We start from the raw sequence: 17,500 nt of genomic DNA, 5'->3' as shown, positions 1-17,500 counted from the left end.
ATCTAAAGATCAGGAGGAAGTCAGTCAGTCAACCTCTCTCTGCTCTCTCGCTCTGCTCTCTCTCTGTCTCTCTCTCGCTGCTCTCTCGCTCTGCTCTCTCTCTCTCTCTGTCTCTCTCTCTCTGCTCTCTCTCTCTGCTCTCTCTCTCGCTCTACTCTCTCTGCTCTCTCGCTCTGCTCTCTCTCTCTCTCTGTCTCTCTCTCTCTGCTCTCTCTCTCTGCTCTCTCTCTCGCTCTGCTCTCTCTCTCTCTCTGCTCTCTCTCTCTGCTCTCTCGCTCTGCTCTCTCTCTCTCTCTGTCTCTCTCTCTCTGTCTCTCTCTCTCTGTCTCTCTCTCTCTGCTCTCTCTCTCTGCTCTCTCGCTCTGCTCTCTCTCTCTCTCTGTCTCTCTCTCTCTGCTCTCTCTCTCTGCTCTCTCTCTCGCTCTGCTCTCTCTCTCTGCTCTCTCTGCTCTCTCTCTCTGCTCTCTCGCTCTGCTCTCTCGCTCTGCTCTCTCTCTCTCTCTCTGCTCTCTCTCTTTCTGCTCTCTCTCTTTCTGCTCTCTCTCTCACTCTGCTCTCTCTCTTTCTGCTCTCTCTCTTTCTGCTCTCTCGCTCTGCTCTCTCTCTCTCTGCTCTCTCTCTTTCTGCTCGCTCTCTTTCTGCTCGCTCTGCTCTCTCTCTCTGCTCTCTCTCTCTCTGCTCCTTGCCAGCTTGGTCCAGTTGGTGATGTCAGTGCTGTGGTGCACGCTGGGAAAGGTGTCTAGCAGGAGCTCCTGCACGCTGTCCATGTCCCAGCAGCCCCGGTTCATCAGCGTGACCAGGATGTCGGCCACACCCCCCGACCCCGCCAGTATCAGCCAGGGCATGGCGTTCCCTATACCCCTATACATCCTCTGTACACAGAGACAGAGGAAGACTGCTTACCCAAACAGCACACACAGCAGTATAGAAACTATGGTAACTCAGGTGCAGTATAAGGCATTATGTTGTGCTGCTAATTCACTGTGAGATTTGTCATGTTTTGATTACTACCTTCAAATGATTCTGACTAAATAGACACTTTGAATCAATTCAAAAGTTGCTATGGCAACATAATATATAATAGGCCTTGTCATATGAAATTATATACGTTCATACATGCTTATGACAAGTAATATAGTAACACATTTTATACTGAAAAGTTGAATTAATGGAAAACGTATATTTTCCAAAAATGTGACAAACCTGTAGGATCCGGGGTTCTCCATGCACCAGGAGACACAGCACTGGGATCTCAAAACTACCTGCACCTGTAGCGACGCACAATATCAACAAGGGCCCTGGTTGTCCCTTAAAACCACTCATTAAAGTCAAAAGCAGCGTTCTTCCTGAAGAAATCAAGTGTGCTGTGTCGAATATGACGCACAGTAAACATTAACAACCTTCAAATAAGTTGGGGGGGGGGGCAGGTAGCCTAGTGGTTGGAGCGTTGGGCCAGTAACCGAAAGGTTGCTGGATCTAATCCCCGAGCTGACAAGGTAAAAATGTCTGCCCCGTTCTGCCCCTGAACAAGGCAGTTAACCCACTGCTCCCTGATAGGCAGTCATTGTAAGTAAGAATTTGATCTTAACTGACCTGCCTAGTTAAATAAAGGTTAAAAAGTAAGTAAGTAGGTTTAAGTTGAAGTAGGTTCACCTCCGTAACCGGTGCGCTGCAGGGAGATGTGCTTCAGCAGCTTGACTCTCATGTCGCTGGTGGCACCGGGGCGCTGAGGGTCCTCCTCAACCAGGACAAAGTGGGAGTGGTTGCAGTCCAGGGAGTACACCGCCCCATGGGGCAGGTCCTGGGGCTCCACCACGGCAGGCTGGTCTGGCTGCAGGAGGACGTCGGTCAGAGAACACACTTCAGCAGAGCGCATAACAACAACTCAGCATCTCACACACAGACACACATATAGACCTTTTACTAGGACCTCGTTGTCTAGTCTACCCACATGTTAAATGTAATCCACATCTACTCTGAACTCATAGTATATGATCTTCTGCATGGATGTGTATGGAGACCTTAGCAGCAAGCAGCGCGTCTCTGTGGTGGATCATGTTCCAGGGAGCGATGCCGATGGCCACCACCTTGACCTTAGAGGAGGTGCTGGCCAGAGAGTGGTCCCGGACAGCCTGGCCCAGGTGCTTGGTGATGCCGAAGCGAAGCCCGTTGGTCAGGATCCAGGCACCTGTGAGGTAGAAACGTCATCTCACTTTGTCCAACATGCTCACTTTAGAGCAGGGAACTCAATGTGGCCCATTGGCTGATTTAATGCTGCCCACGGTTATCTTAGTAAAACCAAAAGTGTGTGTGTGTGTGTGTGTGTGTGTGTGTGTGTGTGTGTGTGTGTGTGTGTGTGTGTGTGTGTGTGTGTGTGTGTGTGTGTGTGTGTGTGTGGGTGCGGGTGCGTGCGTGCGTGCGTGCGTGCGTGTGTGTGTGTCCCACCTGTGCTCTGAGCAGCCTTGACCAGTCCCTTCCTCACGGTGTCCCTGAGCCAGGGTTTCATCTGAGCCAGCTCGTCTCCCCCCACCAGAGCCACCACCAGGTGTGGAGGGGCTAGTCCCCACTGCTCTGTCAGCATCTGGTAGATTAACACTGGATCTGTGGAGCTGTGAACCCTCACAAACTGGACAGAGAAGCACAGTGTGGTATTTACTGAGAGATGTACATAGTCAAGGAATAGGTCCTCTTTCATATTTCTTTCATCTCTTTCTTGACCTGAAATAGTTTTGTAAAATGACGGTAAACATGGATAACTTTAGCTGAAATGACTGAGTGAGAATATGCATTAATTATCAATCTGCATTGTTTTGATAATTCAGGCCATGTTAGTGCTGGAATGGAACACAGTCCTGCACATACTGGAATGGAACACAGTCCTACACATACTGGAATGGAACACAGTCCTGCACATACTGGAATGGAACACAGTCCTGCACATACTGGAATGGAACACAGTCCTGCACATACTGGAATGGAACACAGTCCTGCACATACTGGAATGGAACACAGTCCTGCCCATACTGGAATGGAACACAGTCCTGCACATACTGAAATGGAACACAGTCCTGCACATACTGAAATGGAACACAGTCCTGCACATACTGAAATGGAACACAGTCCTGCACATACTGAAATGGAACACAGTCCTGCACATACTGGAATGGAACACAGTCCTGCACATACTGGAATGGAACACAGTCCTGCACATACTGAAATGGAACACAGTCCTGCACATGCTGAAATGGAACACAGTCCTGCACATACTGGAATGGAACACAGTCCTGCACATACTGGAATGGAACACAGTCCTGCACATACTGAAATGGAACACAGTCCTGCACATACTGAAATGTATCTCTCCAGGACCACAGTCTGTGATCACTGAACTGTCTCTTAGATAGGACCAATATGGATGGTGGTACGGAACAATTTCCAACTGTGGTTGTAACAGTGTTACCATCTGGATATAGCACCTTGTGGTTGTAACAGTGTTACCATCTGGATATAGCACCTTGTGGTTGTAACAGTGTTGCCTTGTGGTTATAACAGTGTTGCCTTGTGGTTATAACAGTGTTGCCTTGTGGTTATAGCACCTTGTGGTTGTAACAGTGTTGCCTTGTGGTTATAGCACCTTGTGGTTGTAACAGTGTTGCCTTGTGGTTATAACAGTGTTGCCTTGTGGTTATAACAGTGTTACCATCTGGTTATAGCACCTTGTGGTTATAACAGTGTTGCCTTGTGGTTATAGCACCTTGTGGTTATAACAGTGTTGCCTTGTTGTTATAGCACCTTGTAGTTGTAACTGTGTTACCTTGTGGTTATAGCACCTTGTGGTTATAACAGTGTTGCCTTGTTGTTATAGCACCTTGTAGTTGTAACAGTGTTGCCTTGTGGTTATAGCACCTTGTGGTTGTAACAGTGTTGCCTTGTGGTTGTAAAAGTGTTACCTTTCCCCTTGTCCTACTGGTGCCAGTGAAGTCAATGTCCCCCACTCGTCCTGCTGCCCAGTGGCCCCTCTCCTTGTCCCCTCTGCTAGCCCCCCGGCCTGGGCCTTCAGCCACACTCTCCACGACCTCGTCCAGCTGAGAGTAGCAACGGCAGGCCAACAGCGCACTGCCACAGAACAGACACATTATACATTATACACATAGAAACATTGTACATCATATACAGTAGTATTTACAGTCCGGTCATTCACAATCCACTATGACAAACAAACAAACACAAACCACTCCTACCTTTGCTCCCGTGACCACTCCAGTACATCCCCGCATCGTGGGCATCGTCTCTGCAGCGGTAGCGCCCCCTATAGACACAGCACCCATAGTGCACAACATGACCTTTACCCCACAGCCAGGTAAATCTAACCCAGAATCATTCACCAGTTACTCTGCTGCTGATGACAGGTGTGAGGCATCTCCAAGAGCTTAGACCTACAGTATCAGTCAAAGGTTTGGACACACCTACTCATTCAAGGGTTTTTCTTTATTATTGCTATTTTCAACACTATGAAATAACACACATGGAATCATGTAGTAACCAAAAAAGTGTTAAACAAATCTAAATGTATTTGAGATTCTTCAAAGTAGCCACCCTTTGCCTTGATGACAGCTTGGAACATGCTTGGAATTCTCTCAACCAGCTTCATGAGGTAGTCACCTGGAATGCATTTAAATTAACAGGTGTGCCTTGTTAAAAGTTAATTTGCTGAATTTTCTTTCCTTCTTAATGTGTTTGAGTCATTCAGTTGTGTTGTGACAAGGTAGAGGTGGTATACAGAAGATTGCCCTATTTGGTAAAAGACCAAGTCCATATTATGGCAAGAACAGCTCAAATAAGCAAAGAGAAAGGACAGTCCGTCATTACTTTAAGGCATGAAGGTCAGTCAATCCAGAAAATGTCAAGAACTTTGAAAGTTTCTGCAAGTGCAGTCGCAAAAACATTCAAGTGCTATGATGAAACTGGCTGTCGTGAGGACTGCCACAGGAAAGGAAGACCCAGAGTTAACTCTGCTGCAGAGGATATGTTCATTAGAGTTAACAGCACCTCAGATTGCAGCCCAAATAAATGCTTTGCAGAATTTAAGTAACAGACACATCTCAACATCAACTGTTCAGAGGAGACTGCATGAATCAGGCCTTCATGGTCGAATTGCTGCAAAGAAACCACTACTAAAGGACACCAATAATAAGAAGAGACTTGCTTGGGCCAAGAAACACGAGCAAAGGACATTAGACTGCTGGAAATCTGTCCTTTGGTCTGATGAGTCCAAATTTTAGATGTTTGGTTCCAAGTGCCGTGTCTTTGTGAGACGCAGAGTAGGTGAACGGATGATCTCCGCATGTGTGGTTCCCACCGTGAAGCATGGAGGAGGAGGTGTGATGGTGCTTTGCTGGTGACACTGTCAGTGATTTATTTAGAATTTAACACACACTTAACCAGCATTTCTACCACAGCATTCTGCAGCGATATGCCATCCCATCTGGTTTGGGCTTAGTGGGACTATTATTTGTTTTTCAACAGGACAATTACCCAAAACACACCTCCAGGCTGTGTAAGGGCTATTTGACCAAGTAGAGTGATGGAGAGCTGCATCAGATGACCTGGCCTCCACAATCACCCGACCTCAACCCAATTGAGATGGTTTGGGATGAGTTGGAGTGAAGGAAAAGCAGCCAATAAGTGCTCAGCATATGTGGGAACTCCTTCAAGAATGTTGGAAAAGCATTCCAGGTGAAGCTGGTTGAGAGAATGCCACGAGGGTGCAAAGATGTCATCAAGGCAAAGGGTTGCTACTTTGAAGAATATAAAATATAAAATATATGTTTATTTGTTTAACACTTTTTTGGTTACTACATGAGTCCATCTGTGTTACATGCAAAGCAGTTAGCATTTTCATTTTTGCTCTGCATGCAAAAGCTTCCTTCCTGAGATCTGTCGTCATAGTGAACCACAAGCTCTCTGTAGAATGAAAGCTAGACACAGCGGTGTACGACGCCCCGTGAAGCAGGGAGGGCTTCGAAGCTCATGTTGCCTCACACCCTACATTTGTTCAACAATTAAAAAATAAATATACAAACATTGGGTGACAAATCCCAGCAAATGAACAAAGAGCAGAGTCAGATAATGTGCTAGCTGGCTTGTTCATTTGTTTAAAAAACAAATTAGTGAGTGTGCTAATTAGCAAGCTAAACATGACTGTTTTACAACTCATATAAAAACATATTGAGCAAGATATTGACCTATGTAGGCCCATGCATTAGTCAGTCAGTGGAAATATGGATACTACGTTCCCCAAGAAGCAATGTCAAACATGTTTACTTGGAGGAGATATTTTCATATCATGATCTTCCCTGCTTATGTATTCAAGAGACCTGAATAAACCCACTCATCACCTCTTTATTAAAACACATTACTACCAACTATATCACACTGTCATCACCCCTTTATCAATACACATTACTACCAACTATATCACACTGTCATCACCCCTTTATCCATACACATTACAACCAACTATATCACACTGTCATCACACTGTAATCAAAGGCAAATGTAACTGCTGCCCTATGTACCTTAATAGGACAGCTCTTATAAGGATGTGAATGAGACGGGATGTTATCAGAGTTAGATGGACAGGGAAAGGTTAACCTCATTGGCTGCATAGTTAAATACCAGGAAAGTTGCTCCATGTAACTGAAAGGAGACGGGATGTTATCAGAGGGAGTTAGATGGACAGGGAGAGGAGGAGAGTTTAATCTCATTGGATGCGATGCTAAATACCAGGAAAGTTGCTCCATGTAACTGAAAGGAGACGTTGGCTTTTATTTTTCTTCTCAATCGATGGATGCCACTCACCTCAGGGCTGAGGGTTGGCTGTAAAATGAGATTAGACTGCTGCATTTAACTTATATTCTTCCCTAGACTGAGCTGAGGGCTGGCTGTCAGATGAGATTAGACTGCTGGAAAAGAAGAACCATAAAAGATTTGTCTCCTACTGGCAGCGATTAAGAATTTGCATCTGAGTCAACATTGCTTGACAATGCTCATTTGCCTGGCATGCCTGATAAAAGATGATCATCAGAAATGGGAAGAGATTCGAGGCCCATGCCTGCACAGCAAAAACAACAAGCTTCAGCTTATTACCGTATTTGGCCTCACTGGCCACTCAGTAAAATGTATTGGATCATGGCCAATAGTTTGGACAGGTTATGGGCAAAGATTCACCCCCCCCCCCCTCCCCAACCCAATTATATCCTATACTGTAAACATTTAGGTTTTTCACCCCAAAAATATTTCAAACTAGTATTTCACTGCTTCTCAAACCTGATTCTGGGGTCCAGTCTTCCTCTCAGTCACTGTCCTCACTATCAGAGGTTATGTATGATATTGACCAAGCCCATCATTTTACATCAAATCTTTCATTGAGCATGATATTGCCCTGAAAAGTAGCCTAACTGACAACGTTGCCCTAGGCAACACAACAAAGTAGAGGTATGGCACAACGTTGCCCTAGGCAACACAACAAAGTAGAGGTATGGCACAACGTTGCCCTAGGCAACACAACAAAGTAGAGGTATGGCACAACGTTGCCCTAGGCAACACATCAAAGTAGAGGTATGGCACAACGTTGCCCTAGGCAACACAACAAAGTAGAGGTATGGCACAACGTTGCCCTAGGCAACACAGCAAAGTAGAGGTATGGCACAATGTTGCCCTAGGCAACACAACAAAGTAGAGGTATGGCACAATGTTGCCCTAGGCAACACAACAAAGTAGAGGTATGGCACAATGCTGCCCTAGGCAGCACAACAAAGTAGAGGTATGGCACAACGTTGCCCTAGGCAACACAACAAAGCAGAGGTATGGCACAATGTTGCCCTAGGCAACACAACAAAGTAGAGGTATGGCACAAAGTTGCCCTAGGCAACACAACAAAGTAGAGGTATGGCACAATGTTGCCCTAGGCAACACAACAAAGTAGAGGTATGGCACAATGTTGCCCTAGGCAACACAACAAAGTAGAGGTATGGCACAATGTTGCCCTAGGCAACACAACAAAGTAGAGGTATGGCACAATGTTGCCCTAGGCAACACAACAAAGTAGAGGTATGGCACAATGTTGCCCTAGGCAACACAACAAAGTAGAGGTATGGCGCAATGTTGCCCTAGGCAACACAACAAAGTAGAGGTATGGCACAACGTTGCCCTAGGCAACACAAAGTAAGCTACCAAACGGTGTTGTGTTGTCTGAGGGCACCGATGTGCAGTAGAGGGTTAAGACATACTGATGGCGTGCAGTTTGTCACAATCGCTTTTTTATGTAAAAGTGAGTCTGGTCTCGGCGGGTCTTATTTGAATGTGGGGCAGGAGGGACTGTGTGAGGGGAAAGGACCATTGTCCATGCAAACATTACATTTGCATGCAAGGTCAGGAAGAGTTCAAGTGACATCAAGTGAAGAGGGTGTGTGTGTGTGGGGGGAGAAGGAATACGTGGGTGCCTGTTTGTATACGTGTACGGTATGCTCCTCAGTATAGGGGCATGCAGGCTTGAGTCAGTGTGCCTGCTTCCTGTGTCCTGTATTGTGATTTCTGCTCCACTAGATTAGTGGGCCGTTATCACTCACGGGCCAATAGTTGGACGAGGTAACTTCAACCAACTCTACAGTCTCAGGAAGTATGACGCACACTACGTCATAACTTGTTTACAAACTAATGTTGGTTTTCTATGAGCTCACTAGTGTTCTACCACTTTTATAGTGAAACCTATTTGGAATGTATTGACTTTTCTTTTGTTAAAACTAGACATTTATGTTATTAAGGCCCACAGGAAATGTTGAATTAAACCTGAATTTGTCCAACAGCTATTTGAGTATCACTGTATTTAAACCCCCCACCAGGAATGAAAGCCACACACTGTAAGATGTGTTTACCATCAGAGTGGGTCCACTGACCTGAACACAGGAACAATATTCCAAGTGGCATTTCAAGACCTTTTCAAAAGTAAATATAGCACTTGATTATATTCTATGATTATAAACTACAGATAATATCCGTAGTGACATTCCACTAGACTAGAGCCACATTACAGCATGAATCATATGATTACAACATGTCTACAAATCACAAAGAAAAATGCTGTAATGCATCCAAACTAAAAATATACAGTTTGCCATCTCTGTAACAGGTTGTGAAATAATATTTCCAAGAACCAAATAAATGTCAGAGGAAGTGATTCTTAAAAGCTGAACACTTCATCACAGACATACATTTAGAATAGTGCCTGCACACTCAAATGAAAAATAAATAAATGACCACAAATCAACAGACATGTTGGAGAGTTTGGTCAACCTGTTCAACAGTGCCTCGTAAGATGTGATCCGCTTACAGTCGCTAACATAGTTACTTACCAGAGGCGTGTCTTGTCGCTCTGGCATAGCTGTGGTCTAATGTGCAGTCAGCTTCACTCCAGTCACCGATCTCTGTCCGTGGGCAAGTGACAGCAGGTGAGCCCTTGGAGACTCCAGGAAGCAGCAGGTAGGTAAGCCACGCCCTGGCCTTCCTCTGACCAATCACAGTCTCCAATGAGCTCCATTATCTTTGCATCATTATCTGCACCACCAGTGCACCTGTACAGGAGTCGCATCAGAACAATGTGGTACACATGGCTACACTAGAGGGGATTATTCAGTGGGCTAGAATACAACTACTGATAACTGATATAATACAACAACTGATATGATACAACAACTGATATAATACAACTACTGATATAATACAACTGATATAATACAACTACTGATATAATACAACAACTGATATAATACAACTACTGATATAATACAACAACTGATATAATACAACAACTGATATAATACAACTGATATAATACAACAACTGATATAATACAACTGATATAATACAACTGATATAATACAACTACTGATATAATACAACTGATATAATACAACAACTGATATAATACAACTGATATAATACAACTACTGATATAATACAACTACTGATATAATACAACTGATATAATACAACTACTGATATAATACAACTGATATAATACAACAACTGATATAATACAACAACTGATATAATACAACAACTGATATAATACAACAACTGATATAATACAACTGATATAATACAACTACTGATATAATACAACTGATATAATACAACTACTGATATAATACAACTGATATGATACAACTGATATGATACAACTGATATGATACAACAACTGATATGATACAACTGATATAATACAACAACTGATATAATACAATAACTGATTACTGATATAATACAATAACTGATTACTGATATAATACAACAACTGATATGATACAACAACTGATATAATACAATAACTGATTACTGATATAATACAACAACTGATATGATACAACAACTGATATAATACAATAACTGATTACTGATATAATACAATAACTGATTACTGATATAATACAACAACTGATATAATACAATAACTGATTACTGATATAATACAACAACTGATTACTGATCGCCAAGTCTAGGTCCAAGAGGCTTCTAAACAGCTTCTACCCCCAAGCCACAAGACTCCTGAACAGCTAATCAAATGGCTACCCAGACTATTTGCATTGCCCCCCCCCCCCCTTCTATGCTGCTGTTACTCTCTGTTATTTTCTATGGGTAGTCAGTTTACTAACTCTACCTACATGTACATATTACCTCAATTACCTCGACACCTGTGACCCCGCACATTGACTCTGTACCGGTACCCCTCTATTGTTATTTACTGCTGCTCTTTCATTATTTGTTATTCTTATCTTCTTAGGTATTTTCCTAACTGCATTGTTGGTTAAGGGCTTGTAAGTAAGAATTTCACTGTAAGGTCTACTACACCTGTTGTATTCGGCGCATGTGACAAATACATTTTGATTTGAACACTGGGTGAGGTTGTGGATGCTATAATACTGGCCACTGGGGGTCAGTATAACCCCATTAGGTCACAAATAAACAGCTCAAGGGTGGTCTACTGTGATCTTAGGTTGGTTTTAATGAAACATGGTCGATGGGTCTTCTATCTTTAGCTGAGGCTAAACCCATAAGTATATGATGAACATTTTAACTTGTAAACAGGTAGACCAGAGAAGTCCCATCCTATTTGATTGGCAGATGAGTGGCAACCCTGATTAGAAGCACCTGCCGCTCATCAGTTGCTCACCTGTGTTCCCTATAAATGCTGTTTGAATGGAAAGATTTGTAGCTACACACTGAAGAAGGCTGCAAAGCAGAAACGTCTGTGTATGTGAACACTGATGCAGTGAAAATAATAATAACAATAATAATAATAATACATTTTTTTTAAATTAAGTTAATTTTAACCGACATATTTTTGAATGAGGACCCATTACCCATTTTTGCTTAAATGAATTTACGGGTTTTCACGCACAAACCAAACTTCTGGGAGAGCCTGAATGTCCCCTTTTGATAGGCCACGACACCACACAATTTTCAGCTTGAATCGATCCAATTTTTCATAAGATATTTCTTTCTCCATATTCTCCTTCAGCTTGGATAGACTGAAACGCCTAAAGTAATTAAAAAACGGTGTAATAACCAGTATACCGATAATCATATCTTTATCTATATCAGTTGAACATTCTTCAAATAATAAAGTAGAATGTTCTGAAACCTATTAGCTGTTTATCTGTTCCACTGAGGATAAGGCACATTTTCGAAGCAAAGTTGTCTTTTGTTAAAAGGTAAAGGCCAACACGGTTTAAAACCATTTAAAACAGCCGCATTTATGTATCGCGGAAATATCACAGAAGATCTGCGTTGAAATGGAAAGGCAATTTCCGATTGAGCCGATATAGACAGGGTTAACAGTTAATGACGTCTCCGCTCATTCCTTTCACATTTCAATCCAGCTCTAACGCGGATCTTCCGCGATTTCGACGATACAGATTGAATCCAGTCCCGAACAGCAGAAATACCTAGGCTACAATCCATCCTGCAGTGCAGAAATACCTAGGCTACAATCACTCCTGCAGTGCAGAAATACCTAGGCTACAATCACTCCTGCAGTGCAGAAATACCTAGGCTACAATCCATCCTGCAGTGCAGAAATACCTAGGCTACAATCACTCCTGCAGTGCAGAAATACCTAGGCTACAATCACTCCTGCAGTGCAGAAATACCTAGGCTACAATCCATCCTGCAGTGCAGAAATACCTAGGCTACAATCACTCCTGCAGTGCAGAAATACCTAGGCTACAATCACTCCTACAGTGCAGAAATACCTAGGCTACAATCACTCCTGCAGTGCAGAAATACCTAGGCTACAACCCCTCCTGCAGTGCAGAAATACCTAGGCTACAATCCATCCTGCAGTGCAGAAATACCTAGGCTACAATCACTCCTGCAGTGCAGAAATACCTAGGCAACAACCCCTCCTGCAGTGCAGAAATACCTAGGCTACAATCACTCCTGCAGTGCAGAAATTCCTAGGCTGCAACCCCTCCTGCAGTGCAGAAATACCTAGGCTACAAGCCCTCCTGCAGTGCAGAAATACCTAGGCTACAATCCCTCCTGCAGTGCAGAAATACCTAGGCTACAATCACTCCTGCAGTGCAGAAATACCTAGGCTGCAACCCCTCCTGCAGTGCAGAAATACCTAGGCTACAATCCCTCCTGCAGTGCAGAAATACCTAGGCTACAATCCATCCTGCAGTGCAGAAATACCTAGGCTACAATCACTCCTGCAGTGCATAAATACCTAGGCTGCAACCCCTCCTGCAGTGCAGAAATACCTAGGCTACAATCCCTCCTGCAGTGCAGAAAGGCTACGTCATTAAACTTCCTGCAAGTATGCAAAAGTGAACCTCATTTGGTAGCATTCCAAATGGCCCCCCAATTGGACTACTTTTTTATATATTTTTTATTTATTTATTGAAACAATAATAACAATATTACACATCAATACTGGAACATTCCTCTGAATACAATGAAACAACAATAACAATATTACACATCAATACAGGGACATTCCTGTGAATTCAATGAAACAATAAAATAATAGAACACCATGACATCATTTATATGCGACAAGGCAATGAGACATTAACAGACATTCAGAGACATGACTTCTAATAATTGTTCCTACTTTTTAAGTTTCACAAGTCTGAGGGATTTATAAAATTGTAACAGTTCAATGAAAATAAATACAAAATAAGGAATTTTTCCACCCCATTTACATTTGTGAATATAATATTAGGCCAAGAGAAAAATTATGTTAATAAAATAGTTATGATCGGAATTACAAGGATAGGCATAATGCCATTTAACATCATCAAAGGCAAACATCGGTAATTCTGGAGATTTTATACACGACCATTCATGAATTTCAATCCATTGTTCACTAGAATGGCGGCATGAAACAAATGCACTATAGATTCTGAATCAGAGGAACATAAAACAGAAGGCATTTTGTCAAAATGGAATCTTTTGTGAAAGAAATCAATAATGGGATAAATGGAAGAACATATTTTAAAATTAGTTTCTTTAACTTTTGGGATAATCGGACAATTAGGGTAAAACATAGTAGCTTTTGACCATAGCATGGGGGTTGGTCACTTCCATAGCAATATATTGAATTATAATCACCAAAAATTACTTAATTAACTGCCAATCGTATCCACTTATTGTTGAATGTTTTATCGAAAAGATTCCAGTCATTATTTGTAAACTTGGAAAACAGAGAACAACCTCATATAACAAAGTGTTTTTAATAAGTCCAAGTAAAGGAAGTGGAATTGCTTTGCAAACCTTCATATATTCTCTCTGAGTAATATTAACCTGAAATTGACCAATGAACTGATCAAACGGCAAAAACTCCCAATTAGACTACAATCACGCATTTAAAAGGTGAAAGGGGACGTGAAAGGGGCGTGTTTTCACGCCAATGGACAACCAATAATCAAGACCGAGCAATATTTAGTCGGCATCCTCTGGCCTTTAAATAGCCTAACTCCGCTCACAAAATGTCAGTGATCGTGTCGGAAGTTAGAGGTAACATCCATTTTCTTCAAGACTGGACATATTGCTGGACGTCATGACAAACGTTCCGACGCCAATTGGTTTGGCGAGCCCGGTGGCAGAGAGAGCAACTCTTCCCAATCGCCATACAAGCGTTTGTCGAAACTTATTTGGACCCGTCGACCATGACGCGCTGAACCGCGAGTTGAAGGCGAAGCTGAGGGAAATCTCTGAGCAAGACCGGCGTCGATGGAATTTCCGCTTCGGGACAGACACACCAAGTCCCGGGATTTATGAATGGGAAGAGATGTCAGCGGAGTCGATGCCTACCTTCTACCAGGAGTCGAAAGTGTGAACACGCAGGTAAGCCACGCCCTAACTCTACTCTTACCAATCAGTCTTCACTGAACTCAGTATCTTCTCTTAACTTACGATAAACCCACGTTTTAAAGAAATATTTATAGTAAAATGAATAAGCCACGAGGCCACCACAACCTGCTTGTCTACAGGTAGACCAGAAGCCACATCCTTTTTAATTGGCAGATGAGGGGCAACCCTGATTAGAAGCACCTGCTGCTCACCTGTGTTCCCTATAAATGCTGGTTTGAATGAAAAATGTGTACCTACACTGAAGGCTGTTAAGCAGAAACGTCTGTGTACGCAGCACTGATGCAGCGACAATACGAAATTAAGTTAACGTTAAGCAACTACTTTTTGAATGTGGTCCATTACATTTTTGCTTTTCTAAAATGACGGGTTTTACGCACCAACCTAACTTCTAGGAGAGCCCGATGTTCATCTTTTGACAGGCAACGACACCCTCCCTGCTTGAATACGTTTTTAATAGATTCCCAATTGTTCTACAGTTTGGATAGGCAGAAACGCCTAAAGTAATTAATAACCAGTATATCATTGGAACAGGCTTCAAATAACGGCATATGTTCTGTTCCACTGCGGATAATGCACATTTTCGAAGCAGTTGTTTTTGTTTAGAAAGGTGTAGGTCTACACGTTATAAAGCCTTTTAAAATATCCACCTGTTTAAGGCTGGATTCAATTTGTTTCGCGAAAATATTGCGGAAGATCAGCCTTCAAATGTAAAGGTAATTTCCGATTGAGCGGACATATGTAGGGTTTACCGTGAACGCACTCTCCTCATTGCCTTTTCAATTTAAATCCATTAAAGCTCGAACTCATCGCAACTCTGTGAATATGCCTAGAAACATTTGATTTGGATGTGTGGTATGAAAAATGTTGTGATATATTCTGAAATGGGGGGTGAAATTATCAAGCCGAACAAGCCTCATTGGAATGAGTTAATGGATCTATTGTTAGTTTAAAAATAGGTATACAAGAGAACAGTGTAGGAAGGAATTTAAGAAAAAAACAGCATGTGTTAAGACTCTCATGTTTAACGGAGATATCAGAGAGTGTAGTTATTACACCTTGAGCTACAGACAAGAAATCGTCACCAGTTTGAGCCAAATAAACAAGTTAGTACAAGCGACAAGAATTACAATGGAGGGGGGGCTGAACTCTGATTTTTACACAGGTACTAAAGAAGGGGTTTGTTCTAAAGTAACGAAAATGTGGCATTTTGGGCAATAATTTTATGAGGACATATGTTCCCTGAGAGCTAAACTGGAAAATACAACGTTAGAACCCTCTTCTACATTTAACCCGTACTGTGGCAGACGTTAAGGTGATTGACGCTGCAAAAAATGGGGAGCGCGTTTGGCATTGAACTGCCTAATGAGGTTTTAATTTAAGGGACTTTAATTGCAAATCCTATATGATTTGCTCCAAGTTGTTTTGAGTGAAGTATACTGCCATCCACTTGGTATAAGTCTATATAGTGAATCACCTTCCCTAATCTTCAAAAAGACGCGTGTGCTACTGAGGCGCAGTTGTATTGAGTACGGGTTATAAATTATATTCATCCATCCACAAGAGGCTAATTACTTTATTTTTTTGAGGGATAGAAAGATTCTGGTGGAAGAACAAAGGCTCTGGATTTACGAGTCAATCTTCTCGGTCTGAACAATCAGAAACCTATTTCTGCATGTTTCGTTTTATCCAGAAAACTTTAGATTCTGTAAATGGGGATCTTTTAGCCTGTATTTTGAAGACTGGGTTGATGGGACATTTTATCAAGCAATCCAGTCTCTCTACAAAGTACCAGTTGCTTGTGTTCGTGTTAATGAATATGTACAGATTGGTTTCCACACCCTCGGCGTAAAACAAGGAGACGCCTTATCACTGACTCTTTTCTGTTTTATAAATAATTTGGCAAAATAAATTAAACAGTTAAATATTTGAGTAAGATATGATGATGAAATGCTAAGTGTCTTTTTATTTGCTGGTGTTATTTTGATGGCAAACTGAACAAGAACTGCAGAACATGTTATGTGCAGTCAATTGGTGTATAAAATGGCGACTAATGGATTTTAGAACACCGAAACACTTTAGTAGCTGTTTAAGACATTCTTGAGTTTACTAACATTTATAAATATTGGTATTTTTATTGATAAACATGACCTTTCTATACGCAACATCTGCCCTGGCCGACTCAGCAAATAGAGCTCTTGGGAGTTAAAGTAAACACTCAAAGATATTGGTTATGCTTCGTATTCCAAACTGTATCACATGCGTGTCCTGTTCTGAACTATTCAGCAGGAGTGTGGGGTGCGAAGAGGTATCTTAAAAACGAACATGTTCTTAACCGAACAGTATGTTACTTTTTAGGTCCAAGTTTGCACCTATACTTGGAATAACTGGGGACATGGGCTGGGAACCAGGTGAGATGGAAGGCGTCTATGGTGAGACTTTGGAATAGACTGTTTGGATATGCCAACTGCCAGAATGGCTAGCAGTTTCAGTGGGATCTATCCATAGAGGGCGCCTGGGCAACAAATGTCTGACTGAACATCTGCTCGAATCTAATTTAAGGGAGACATATATTATTAAACAACTGATGCAATGGGTGGAGGAGATTAATCATGAACCTGTTTGATTTAAGGGTGAATTCGTGTAAGATATTATGTCTGACCTTTCTAGCAGCAAGATCGCTATGTGCACTGATCAGGGATATTGCCTCTGCGTACTGAAACACTTCGGGGTTGTGGTGAAGAGGGAAGACGATGTAACTATTGTGGCCTTGAAGAAATAGAGGATAAAATTAGTTTAATTCTCCATTGCCCTTTTTTACCACGATATACGCTTGCTTATTCCAGAAACCACACCAGATATGCACTGTGGCTGAGTGATGAGGAATTTAAAGTTTTTGTTTTTTGTCCCTTGTGCATTTCCGTTTGCGGAATATTTAGATAAAGCCTGGAATAAAAGAAAGGGGTACCTAATTAAATTGTAAAAATATGTAGCTTCTGTGTTGTGCCAGACTGGATCTTAGTGACTTTTATATTTCTTCTGTATGTGTTTTACTGCTCCAGGGTTG

At 42.2% G+C, this 17,500-nt stretch overlaps 1 protein-coding gene and 1 long non-coding RNA gene across 2 annotated transcripts in view; one reads left to right on the top strand and one right to left on the bottom strand.

Annotated features, from left to right (window-relative positions):
* LOC129834183 (transient receptor potential cation channel subfamily M member 5-like) overlaps nt 1–9,683 on the bottom strand; it is a 78,594-nt gene extending 68,911 nt beyond the window's left edge. Inside the window, exons 1-9 of the mRNA XM_055898924.1 lie at nt 9,414–9,683; nt 4,242–4,309; nt 3,951–4,116; nt 2,446–2,626; nt 2,022–2,188; nt 1,654–1,831; nt 1,204–1,268; nt 687–872; nt 1–2 (exon numbers count right to left, since the gene is read on the bottom strand). The exon at nt 1–2 is cut by the window's left edge and continues 98 nt beyond it. Coding sequence (XP_055754899.1) covers nt 1–2; nt 687–872; nt 1,204–1,268; nt 1,654–1,831; nt 2,022–2,188; nt 2,446–2,626; nt 3,951–4,116; nt 4,242–4,309; nt 9,414–9,440 — 1,040 coding nt within the window. The 5' untranslated portion in view covers nt 9,441–9,683. The remainder of the gene's footprint in view (nt 3–686; nt 873–1,203; nt 1,269–1,653; nt 1,832–2,021; nt 2,189–2,445; nt 2,627–3,950; nt 4,117–4,241; nt 4,310–9,413) is intronic.
* A 4,304-nt stretch (nt 9,684–13,987) lies between these two features.
* LOC129834182 (uncharacterized) overlaps nt 13,988–17,500 on the top strand; it is a 7,811-nt gene continuing 4,298 nt past the window's right edge. The window contains exon 1 of the long non-coding RNA XR_008756220.1: nt 13,988–14,397. This is a non-coding gene — a long non-coding RNA (uncharacterized LOC129834182). The remainder of the gene's footprint in view (nt 14,398–17,500) is intronic.

Source organism: Salvelinus fontinalis, chromosome 35 (genome assembly GCF_029448725.1).
Source record: "Salvelinus fontinalis isolate EN_2023a chromosome 35, ASM2944872v1, whole genome shotgun sequence".
Classification (NCBI taxonomy): domain Eukaryota; kingdom Metazoa; phylum Chordata; class Actinopteri; order Salmoniformes; family Salmonidae; genus Salvelinus; species Salvelinus fontinalis.
The sequence above is the reverse complement of the archived record's forward strand: the minus strand, read 5'-3'. Positions and strand labels throughout refer to the sequence as shown.